This window comes from Eutrigla gurnardus (genome assembly GCF_963514095.1).
Source record: "Eutrigla gurnardus genome assembly, chromosome: 14".
Lineage (NCBI taxonomy): Eukaryota > Metazoa > Chordata > Actinopteri > Perciformes > Triglidae > Eutrigla > Eutrigla gurnardus.
In genome coordinates this window covers 115785-128291 of record NC_139937.1, presented here as the reverse complement: position 1 = coordinate 128291, position 12507 = coordinate 115785, and the positions used below count along the sequence as shown (strand labels likewise).

The 12507-nt window shown below is 43.3% G+C and overlaps 1 protein-coding gene across 2 annotated transcripts in view; it reads left to right on the top strand.

The window, feature by feature from the left end:
- The window catches only part of kiaa0319 (KIAA0319), a 109671-nt gene that overhangs the window by 7647 nt on the left and 89517 nt on the right, over window positions 1–12507 (top strand). Inside the window, exons 2-5 of one of the 2 annotated variants that reach the window (XM_084027213.1) lie at window positions 4260–4309; window positions 9602–10245; window positions 10424–10553; window positions 10726–10824. In XM_084027213.1, coding sequence (XP_083883339.1) covers window positions 4267–4309; window positions 9602–10245; window positions 10424–10553; window positions 10726–10824 — 916 coding nt within the window. In that variant the 5' untranslated portion in view covers window positions 4260–4266. The remainder of the gene's footprint in view (window positions 1–4259; window positions 4310–9601; window positions 10246–10423; window positions 10554–10725; window positions 10825–12507) is intronic. The other variant, XM_084027214.1, reaches the window with a different exon arrangement.

The window sequence follows — 12507 nt, the reverse complement described above, 5'->3', positions numbered from 1 at the left end:
TCAAAAGAGTACATACATCCTCAGTTTGTGTTAGGCACAGATTGGTTCAATTTAAGATACTCAACCGTCTACACCTCTGTAGAGTCAGACTGGCCCAGATATACCCCGGCTCAGATCCAAACTGCATTAGATGCCATCAGGCCCCTGCCACTCTGGGACACATGTTTTGGACATGCTCAAAACTACACACATTCTGGTCAGAGATTTTCAATACATTCTCTTATATTTGTAAAAAAAGAATCGAGCCAGATCCAGTTATCTCAGTATTCGGAGTTACCCCTAGCAACAGCGGGCTATCAAAACATCATTCAGACTTTATAGCATTCTCAACATTACTAGCCCGCCGACTTATCCTTTTTGGTTGGAAATCAACCACACCTCCATCCCATTCACGTTGGGTCCGTGAGGTGATGGCGTTTCTTAAGCTAGAAAAAATCAGATGCACAATTCAGGGCTCTGTAAAAAGGTTCAAAAAAACGATTTTTTTAGAATACTTTACAAATGAATTTGATGCAACCACCTTAGATCAGTAGCTCTCTACCCCCCCCCCCCTTTCTCTTCTCTTCCTGTCTTTTCTCTTGTTGATTTTCTTTTTTTTTTTGGCATGTATCTGTACATCGGTTGGCTATTGAAAATGTAACAAATTGAAGCAAAAGAAAAACTGTCTAAGTAGTACGTATGTATATTTTAAACGATGCACACTGGAGATGGGATCCATGTATGGTATCCATGCAATTGTGTCTAATAGCTCTCTGTCAGTTTAAACTGTTATGTTTTGTCTTGTTTTTTTCTCACTACAGTTTTTTGAAAACTCAATAAAAAACAATTTGAAATAAATAATTTCCTGAAAATCACAAATTAACCCCTTATCCCCGATGAAAGACCCGCCTGCGACAAGCGACTTGCAGCACGAGCAAGTCTGCAGGACACTGATGCAAACCATATTCTGTCACCAATGGAGATGTTTCAATGGGCAAAAGAAAGCATTAAGAACATTACATTCTTCTTTGTTAGTGCAGAAGATATTAAAAAATACAAGGAAACGTACGAAGTGGAGAGACGCATCATTGCTTTATACCGATTTCCAAAAATAAGATACAGATGAAAAGGATATCACAGGATACAATATTCACAGATGTCGATGCAGGACAACAATTTGATTCAGAACACCCAGCGGCAGAACACTCGCAGTCAGATCAGCCACAAAACTACATTTTCCAGACAGGAAAATACATTGCCTGTATCTATGATGATGACTGGTTCATTGGAAACATTGTTGAACGTTCAGATAAACATGGTGATGTTTTTGTGTAATTCATGAAGCGTGTCAAATCCTCACATGGCCATCGGACCAAAGACAGATCCCCTGTTGGGTGCCATTCCAACATATCATTTTTTGTGTCAGTGTGCCAGACATCTATGGACGCAGTGCTCACCAATACAAACTTGACCAAAAGGACCATGACAAAATGATGTCACTGCTTCCACAATTTCTTCGATAATACATAATAGTTAGGGTGCAAATTATCGAGTAATTCATTAATCGATAGTTGTTTCATCTTATCGATCGATGATCGATTAATTGATAAGCGGCAATTCTTCTGAGAAGCTGAATTTCCCTCTGAATAGGTTCTATCTACTGCATACGTAACATCAAATGCTATCTTCCTTATGATATAAAGAAAAAATGCAAATCATATTTTGAATAATTTCATTTTAATGCATCAATTTGGTTAATTTTGAGAACCAAAATATGACAAAATATAATTTTTTACAAACTGCTGGTTCCGATACAAATATTGACATACTAAATGGGGTTGAGGAGTTTAAGCATTCAAGAAAAGATGAAAACAAAAATGACTAAAACACAGTGCTGAGCCTTTAAACTATTAGTTTATTATAACTATTATCATTAATATAAGTGGGTGACTATTCCTCAGCCTTCCTTGGTGTTTTAGTTTTGACTGAAGCCCCGTTCACATACGTCGCCACTCGCCCATCTCTGAGTGACAGCTGTCAATGAATGTGAATGTGTTCTAGGAATGTGGCCAGGACAGGCGATGCAATGTGGGCGGGGACGGAGAGAAAATAATGTAACTTTCTGCGATGCGAGTGAAGCGATTGGTGATGATATTCTACATCACCAATCGGGATGTAGAATAGAGATGATTGACAGTTGACGTCAACAGAGAGTTCCACAGAGAGTTGCCGCTTGAAACTAGCCGCCGGCGGCAGTGATTTTTTTTTTTGCCAGCGAGTAGAATTCAGCGAGAAAGCGAGTAGCGACGTATGTGAACGGGGCTATACGCGCCATCAAACTCGCCAGCTGAGGGGGGTCGGCGCGGGGATGCCTTGTGTAGAAGAAAATGTGTTACCTTACATTTCTTATTTGTTCCCCATATAATGTTCCTTTCTCTCGGGAACATCAAATGTCCTGCTGAGCTGTTTCTATTGAATTTAACCCTTACAGTCTTGATGAAAAGACTCTGTGATCTTTCCCTCTTCCTGAACTGTTTGTCTTTCATACATTGATCAAGGCCCGATGAGTGACCCCTGTAGTGACATCGTCTAGCTCTCCCGAGAACGGTCACACCTTGTAGATATCAACAGATGTCTCTTCCTCTGCAGAGAGACATGTGTTGATTCAATGCAAATCCACTCATGACACCTTCCCTTTTGTTTTCTCGAATGTTCTGTATAAATCCAACTCGGCCAGGCCATTCAACAGACTGGATCTTCATAGATACACTGTGAATTTCTTTTCTCCACTGTCAGTAATTAAACCTCATTTGAACCAGCCACTGAATTGGACCTGAAGAGTTTTCTTCCACACTTGCCATGACGACGGGGGAAAACAGAATGTTGATACACCAAACCAGCCGCGAGGATTTCCCCTTATAATAAGCGCTGCTGCCCTCCTGTGTAGGCCTATCATTAGAGCCGCTAGTTAAGTCCATTTGCCTTGATAAAATAATTTTGGGCGAACATCGAGACTATGGTGGCCGAAATTCCATAGATTGTCGTGTGGAAAACACTGCTCCCGCTTCTCGTTTTGTCTTGTTGTTGTCGTCAGAGCACTGCTTCGCTTGTGTTCGCGCATGTGCGTCAAGTAAGTCTGGCGTCAAGCGCGACCTCATGTGGACTGGCGGGGAATTACGGGTTCAAAACGCAATTAATTGCAATTAATTTATTTTAATCGAGTAATTTCTTATCGACAATTAATCGATAATCGATTAATTGTTTGCATCCCTAATAATAGTGTCTTTAATTATTTTGTGGCTGATCTGACTGCGAGTGTTCTGCCTCCAGGTGTTCTGTATCCAAGTATTCTGAATCCGATTGTTGTCCTGCATCGACATCTGTGAATACTGTATCCTGTGATATCTGCAGAATTGTGTAGTACAAACTACAATGAACTAACACACACATTTTCAGCCTTCTATCACTATTAGAAGAGAAGTTATGGGCCTCCAAAAATGCCAACAAATGAAATGCGAAATTCCAAAGTGTCAAAAAGGGGTGTGGCCCTTGAAATTGAAATGGATGCCATGGGCAAATCGTTTCAGATATTGACTTGAAAATTCAGATTCCTTTGTGTGGTAACATAAGGCATATTTTCACCGCTTTCAGCAAAATCTGAGAGGGGTCATGTACACGGGTGGCTGAGTTGGCATGGAATGACCCATACGCTAAATGACATTAGCAGTTGCTATCTATGAGTAAGTTAGCCAGCCTACCTCTGTGTAGCGTGTACTCCATGCCGTTTATTGATAAGAGAAGACATGGGCGCGTTCACATAATCTGGTGCACACGCACTGACGAGCACTCGATGGGAGGGAGTGGAGGAGTTCGGTGGTAGAGGGGGAGGGGGGCCTGAGTGTTGGAAACATTCCAAATTTGACTGAGTCAACTCAATCTGACAGACTTGCCGACTGCGACTTTAATTACCCGTGTATCGCGGTCATCTCCCTCTTCCTCAGCCATCTTGATTCTTTAGTGTTGTTGTTCGGGAAATGCCCCCGGAAGTACAGAAAATAAAAAGTGACATAATCGATTATGGCTACGTTGCCAAATCGATGCTGAATCATGCATGCCCCGCATTGCGATGCATCGCCAAATCTATTATTGTTGACACCACTATTAACTGATGTTTGCATGAAACAGGCACAATGTTTAGGTATACTTTAAATGCTTGTTTTGTGTTGGTATCTCCTAGTAAGAGTGGTGTTTCCAGTAAAGCTGTGATGCCTTTGTTTCAGGCCGATCATGTGGGAGAAAACGTTTCTACTGCTGCTTCACACTGTGGAAGGTAAAACATTGTCAAACATCATGTTCACTTCAAGAGAGGTATTCCACCAAACTCGCTAATTAAGGCGGCGCTTACCTAGTTTAGCCTACCTAGTTGAGGCTAATTCAAGCCAGGTTAACGTTGTCGTGTGTTACGCGCGTTCACGGGATATGAAGCCAGCCCAGAATGACGAGGAGTACAAACCCATCATAACCAAAAAAGGGAATACTGTAGTGATAAATAAAAATCGTGAGGCTGCTTGGGCAAGAATTGCCGAGCGATTAAATATGGAAGTACCGTAAGAGTAACATGTTCTATATATATAATACTGACAACGATTTCACGAACGTGAGGATAGTGTAGAGGTAACGTGCCGGCTTTGTACGCGGCGGGCCAGGGTTCAATTCCCGACTATGAAACTTCTTTCTTTGGCCGGAACTCTCTGTCTCTCTCTCTTTCTTTTTTTAGATAGGCCTAGTAAATGCATCTACAATGACCAACTCATTTATCTCAACAATTTAATGAACCTATTAATGAACTCACCTGAAAGGAATTTATGTGGCTGAAAATTGCATGCAGCAATGCCTTTGTCATTGGGATCTATAACATGCTATTAATAATAACATCTTTATGCCTATCATGTTTTTGCAAGTTATATTTGGGTTCTGGGGAAATTGTATGACATATTTATCATAGTTTAGGTAAAATGTTGGTCTAATTCTCTGATCTAAAGACAATTATACAGGCAAAAAAATAAAAAATAAAAAACCACACACGAGATGTCCTCGCCGGGATGTGAACCTGGGATTCCCACATTCGGGGGCAGGAGCATCGCCACTCACCCAACTGGGGGCTTTAGGTAATGATATGGCCAGTTGGTCTTAAACAAAATAAACGATTTATTCATATTTTTTTAATTGCAAGCATGTATTCTTAGACGCTTGATGAAAATATAGTCTGTTTGTACTTCATATGTAATTTTGGTAATTTTTGGTCTTTCACGTGACGAAATCACGAGGACTAGGCTTGGCGGAACCTTCTGCTGGTACAGTTGTTTCCGACAGACGGACTTCTCTGAAACCTCCGCTAAAGTAAGCCTGATGGTAAGCCTGCCGCGGGGCAGGCTAGTTTGGTCGGATAAATTCCCATGGTTACTTAGCGGAGAGTGCCTCAAGTCACGTTGATGGAATGCAACTCTCGCTAAAGGTAGCGAGGCTTATCGAAATTAGCCCGGCTTTGCACTTAGCGAGTTTGATGGAATACCCCTAAGGTCAATTGTTGTGTTGATGTTGATTTTTTAATACTATAGATTTAATGATGTAATTGATTCCTGTCAGTAAAATTCACATCTGGCTGATGTTTATTGTGTATTGGAACATCTGGCTCATGTTTATTGTGTTTTGGAACATCTGGCTGATGTTTATCGTGTATTGGAACATCTGATTGATGTTTATTGCCCCTCGTGCCAATGTGGTGAGCACTTCCAGTCAGTGTTCAAAGGGGGCATATCATCAGTTGTGTGCCTCTTGATTTTTGGATGTTCTGGCCTTTTAACACTAGAAACCCATCCCCATGGTGACCAGCTACAGGAGGGTCAGACCTGAGCTTGCGTCCTGTGCCCACCTGTTCCCAAACTTTACCCTGGAGTTGAGAGTGAGGGTCCTGGGCTGGGTTATGTAGGTGTTTTGTGCTCAGCAAGGGTCTTTCTGCTTCAGCCATACCCACTGGCTGGATAGCCTGCCCATGGCTCTCTCAGCAGTCTGATGGTGGATCAAGCCACAGACCCTCTGCATCCCACTTCAACTGGGGAGCCGTTGGTGTTCCAGCTGTGCTTTTTTGCTTCTGCTGCCAATTTCATGTAACAGAGCTTCATACACTCATAGGCTTTCCCCACAGATTCCTCCCATGAGACTGTGAGCTCTACATGTAAGCTGTCTCCAGTGAAAGGGAACAAAGTACCAGGTCTGGTCTAAGGTTGGTAGGAGCGATCTCAGGTGGAAAACCTAGATGCTGGTTGATGTCCACCAACATCTTCCAGTCCTGGGTGTTGTAACTATTAAGGTGCTTAAAACCATCACACCTCCACAGTGATGTCATGCCACTGACACATCCCTTTTCAATTAACTGAGTGTCTTCTACTACCTATCTACTTATATTACTGTGAAATGTTTGTTCAAAACAGTCATTTAGTTTAGTATGTCTGTTAAGAAAATAAATGAAGACTAGAAAATGCATTGCATATGAATATGTGCAAAAGGATGAAAAAGCTGAATATTTGAAGAGAATATTAAAAAAGCTGAATATGCAAAAAGTTTGAAAAAGCTGAATAGTTGAAGAGAATATTCAAAAAGCTGAATATGTGAAAAGTATGAAAAAGCTGAATATGTGCAAAATTATGAAAAAAGCTAAATATTTGAAAATAATATTAACAAAGCTTAATATCTGCAAATGTATGAAATAAGCTAAATAGCTGAACAAATATGAAAAACCTGAATATTTGAAAAGAATATGAAAGGGAAAAAAATGTTGAAGACACGTTGAAATGTCCTTAAAGAGCTGAACATTTTAATATTTGAATGTTCTTTTTGTTTGTTGTATTAGTAGGGTACTAATAGAAGTAGTAGGAGTAGTATCAGTAGTAGTAGTAGCAGTAGTACTAGTAGTATTAGTAGAAGTAGTATTAGTAGTAGCAGTAGTATTAGCAGTAGTACTAGTAATATTAGTACAAGTATTAGTAGTATTAGTAGTAGTAGAAGTAGAAGTAGTACTAGTAATATTAGTACAAGAATTAGTAGTATTAGTAGTAGCAGTAGTATTAGCAGTAGTACTAGTAATATTAGTACAAGTATTAGTAGTATTAGTAGTAGTAGAAGTACTACTAGTACTAGTAATATTAGTACAAGTATTAGTAGTATTAGTAGTAGTAGAAGTAGAAGTACTAGTAGTAGTAGTCCTAGTACTACTACAATCAGTGGAGGTAGTATCAGTAGTAAACTAGAAGTAGTACTAGGACAAGTACAAGTAGTGGACATGGTATCAGTAGTAGGCTAGTAGCAAAAGGAGTAGTAGTACTAGTAAATGTTCAAGTAGTGGACGTAGTATCAGTAGTAGAAGTAGTAGTAGTACTAGTACAAGTAGTGGAGGTAGTATCAGTAGTAGGCTAGTAGTAGTAGTAGTAGTAGTAGTACTATTACAAGTAGTGGACAAAGTATCAGTAGTAGGCTAGTAGTAGCAGTAGTAGTACAAGTACAAGTACAAGTAGTGGACGTAGTATCAGTAGTAGGCTAGTAGTAGAAGTAGTAGTAGTACTAGTACAAGTACGAGCAGTGGACGTAGTATCACTAGTAGGCTAGTAGTAGAAGCAGTTGTAGTACTAGTACAAGTACAAGTAGTGGACGTAGTATCAGTAGTAGGCTAGTAGTAGAAGTAGTAGTAGTAGTAGTAGTCAGACAGACAGAGTGAGACAGAGAGAGATAGATAGACATTTAAACGTTTAAATGGAGTTCCTAGGTGAACGTATGCCTGAGCAGAAGATGTTTGACAAAAAAACTACAAATCCCACTGACTGCTCCTGTCTGCTGCTCCTGTCCGCCAATCAGAGCACACCTGCTGTCACTTCTCAAGATCAAAGCGACAGAGATCAAAGCCCTCTACGCGCGTGTGTTACTGTCTAGAGCCTGTCTCTATTCCTCCATGTCGGCTTCACGGAGGGTCCGAACAAAAGCTTGCCACGCTAACACCGAAACTCGTATCGCCAAAATTTTCGCACCGTTTTCGCGCCACAAGACTCTGCTGAAGACACTTTTTTTTTCCTAGTGACAGAAATGTGTCAGAAATGTGGACGCTAGGGCGAGTTAGAAATGGCCCTGGTTTCAGGTTTCTGTGAAAATGTGTTTCTCAATTTGTATTGCAGTTCATTGGGAGAAAAACCGAAGTGGCCGCGCTTAGAGGTTGCTAGTTCAAATTCTGTAAATCTCACAGAGTTTTTGAGCACATTGTGAGAGACAGGACAAGTTTGTCTACAAAACTGGAAAATATCACGTGTGTAGTGTGTAAATTATGGCCGGGAGGAGTTTGGAAAGAAAATAAATCGGAAGTATTTTGGGCTGCTCTGCCACTCTGACGATGATGTCACCCACTCTAGCACGCGCAATACACACCCATTATAAACTCTGATGAGGTCTGAAAAAAACATAAAACATAAACTGTGATTATAGAAAAACTGTAAAAGATATAAAAAAACTGAACAAGAGTTTTATAGTTCAAAGTCTTGTAGATTGTTTAAAGTTTAAATGGAGTCTGTAGGTGGAAGTATGTGAAACTAGTCGGAGTTCAAAGAGGAGGATGTTAAAGAGGTTTTTAGGCTGATCTCCATAGGAATGCGTCACTGAGACCTCACAGGCAGGTTTCCACAGTTCCAGGCACATTTAAATGCAATAAATAATCACAACAAACACTATTTAATGCAACTAATTGAATCAACACGTGAATTTATATCTATATAGATTGTCCCGTCACATCTGACGTCAGATCAAAGGCGGATGGCACGCGTAACGCAAACTCAGGCTCTCGGACCAAAACATCTCCCTCTCTCTCTCCTATTTTTTATAATATCGGCATTGTTATTATTATGATACGCGCGCACAGCGCGTGATGCGCGTGATGCGCGTGGTGGCACTGCTTCTGTCATCGGGTTGTCAAGTGACGGATCTTGCACTGAACCTCCCCTAACGCATTAAAGGAGAGGAGAGGAGCTCATTTGATTGGTGAAGATCTGAATCGGCTGTATTAATCCCAGTTCACGCCTCGTCTCCCACTCACGCCTTCTTCTCCTACCTCTTTCCCACTTGCGCGGGTGGGCGAGACGGGAGGTGTGCCTGCGCGAGCCTGCGCGGTGCACGAAACTTGCAAAGTCCAGGCGGACACACCCCGTCGGCGTGGCGCAGGTGCGCTGAGAGCTATAATCTTTATTTATCACGTGCACAGATGAGATGCAAAGTAAAACATGATAACAACAAAAACATGATATTTTCATTATAGCCACCGTCCACCCTGCTCTCTAAATATCGGCATCAGCCATTGAAAAACCCATATCGGTCGACCACTATCAAAAGTGTGAAGTCATAAACAGTCCTGCTGTCTTAGACATGATACACACATAGTTGTGGACATTATTCATAATTCATGAACACATACTGGGATCGATCTTAACTAGGTCCAGCTTAACTAGGCTGGCCTTCTTGTTTTAATTGTTCGACTTTCTTATTACTTTTCTCCTGCCAAGAGCACCTGCCAAGTGTTGTTGTCTTGCAGCTGTCGTGGCGTCTCAATGCTGGCAGGGGGCGATCTTCTCCGAGGCGGTGGTGGCCCCGGTGGTTGACAGCAGTGCTATCCTGCGGGTACCAGGCGTGATGTCTCTGTCCCGGTGTGTGACGGCGTGCTGTGACCTGCCGGGTTATGACCTGGCCTGGCTGTTTGAGGGCCGCTGCTACGTCCTGAGCTGCCAGCAGAAGGAGAACTGCCATCCCCGTCAGAGACCAGGGGCCGACTCGTCCCTTGCCTTCCTGCAGAGAGCGTCACCACAGATGCTGGTGCTGCAGTCGTTGGTGAGAGGAGAGCCATACGCCACTCGCTGGAGTTCACTCTCAGGCTCCTCTGAGGCCCCCAGGGACCTGGAAGCCCTGAAGGACCTTGCCCAGTTCACCAGGCCCCGGCAGGACTTCTCAGACCCTGGTACATTGGAAGTGGAGTATCCAGAGGGAAGGCACAGCTCAGAGGTGGAGATGACGTCCAATCAGCCGCCTTTCAAGGGAAAATATGAGTTCAACCAATCAGGAATAATGGATGGTCCAGAGAGGGAGTCAACAGAGACCAGCATGAACCAGAATGGAGCCTCCTCTGGGTGGAACGTCAGTCAGGGAGATGAGGACAAAACCTGGACACCAACTGGCCCAACGGTGAGTGCTGAAGCTCAGCTTCGCTTTGCAGCGCTTAAAATCAACCAACAAGAGAAACGTGTGTGTGTGAACCTAATTAGCCTATCTTAGCATAAAGACTGGAAGCAGCAGAAACAACAGTCTTGCCTGGAGATAACAGCAAAGACTTCTCCCTCTGGTCATTATTTTGTCTCCACAGACTAAAAATCAAAGCAGCACTGACTCAACGTCACTCTTACTGCTGCAGAAACCAACTGTCTACGCCCAACACCACCATATAAGGTCATCACTTCCCAGCGCTGCACCGCCCCTTTGGTCCACACAGCCAGGTATATCTAAAAGCAGGGTTATGTTGAACTTGAGTTTTTATGATATCAAAGCAGAATAATAAGCAGAATATCTTTTTGAAAATTACCCCCAGTGGTGAACACAGGCTTCAAACAGCATGTTTTAAAATCAGACCAGCAATTATGTTTCAAGCTGTTTTCTTCCATACTGCAGCTGCAGACCGACCTCTGATGGTGTCCCTTGGAAGCCCTGTAGAGCAGTCGTCGCCTACAGTTACACTTGATGCTTCTGTTACTGCTGGACTCACAAGTGGTACTGAAAACACGCACAAACACATACAATACATTGAGGCTTATCAAAGCTTTAATGCACAGCAACATGAGTGTTCCATCCACCAGAAATAAACCGCTGTGTATGTTATTGACTGATTCAGTGCACTCTAAGTGTCTCATCATGTATGGTGTTCTACCACAGTCGGACAGACCATCATGCTTACCATGTCACTGAAAGACATCGTTTGATTAGACATGCACCAATTTTCTTCTTCCTGGAAAACAAAATATGACACATGCTTACATCAGCTAATACCAACCATTGAGATCCATTCATCAACCAATCAGGGTTTGAGAAGGTGGTGAGCTAATCTTTTCAACCATCAAATCAAATTTCTCCAAACGTTTTGTCCCGCCTCCTATCCTTTCTTACTGGGAATCCATAATGCTCCAGAGGATAGGGACTAGATGACGATTCAGCTCAATTTTAAAGCTCCAAGTCAAAAGGTGTCTGATAAAATATTCTGAAGTTGTTCCATGTTTGCTTTTTGTGGCTGATAGATGCTGATATGAAACAGGCTCCGGAGATGCTTTACAACCAAATGTCATGATTGTCTGATTACATTTCATGGCCACTGTCCCTTCAGATGAAACATTCTGAAAAGACCATACTAATATATTCAGTATATGCAGAGTCATAGACATGTTGTGTTTTATAAACCGGGGCATTAAAGGGATAGTTCGGAATTTTGGACATAAGACCTATTTTCCAAGTGAGCCAGTGTGTTCGAGACGTCTGGAGACGTTTTCAAGACATTTCATTCAGTTCTTCTAGTTGCCGAGTTCGCTTATGCTATGGCTAGCGCAAGTCAATGGTTCTTAGCTATCCATCCATCCATCCATTATCTTCCGCTTATCCAGGACCGGGTCGCGGGGGCAGCTGCCTGAGCAGGGACGCCCAGACTTCTCTCTCCCCGGACACTTCCCCCAGCTCCTCCGGGAGGACCCCAAGGCGTTCCGAGGCCAGCCGGGTGACATAGTCACTCCAGCGTGTCCTGGGTCTTCCCGAGGGAGGCGTCCAGGGGGCATCCGATACAGATGCCCGAGCCACCTCAACTGGCTCCTCTCGATGTGGAGGAGCAGCGCCTCTACTCCGAGCTCCTCCCGTGTGACGGAGCTCCTCACCCTATCTCTAAGGGAGCGCCCCGCCACCCTGCGGAGGAAGCTCATTTCAGCCGCTTGTATCCGGGATCTTATTCTTTCGGTCACGACCCAAGGTTCATGACCATAGGTGAGGGTAGGAACGTAGATTGACCGGTAAATGGAGAGCTTCGCCTTTCGGCTCAGCTCTTTCTCCATCACGACGGACCGATACAACGACCGCATTACTGCAGCTGCTGCACCGATCCGCCTGTCAATCTCACGTTCCATCCTTCCCTCACTCGTGGACAAGACCCCAAGATATTTAAACTCCTCCACTTGAGGCAGGAACTCTCCCCCGACCTGGAGGGAGCAAGCCACCTTTTTTCCGGTCGAGAACCATGGCCTCAGATTTGGAGGTGCTAATCCTCATCCCGGCTGCTTCACACTCGGCTGCAAACTGCCCCAGGACATGCTGGAGGTCCTGGCTTGAAGGAGCCAACAGGACCACATCGTCCGCAAAGAGCAGGGATGAAATCCAGTGGCTCCCGAACCAGATCCCCTCCGGCCCACGGCTGCGCCT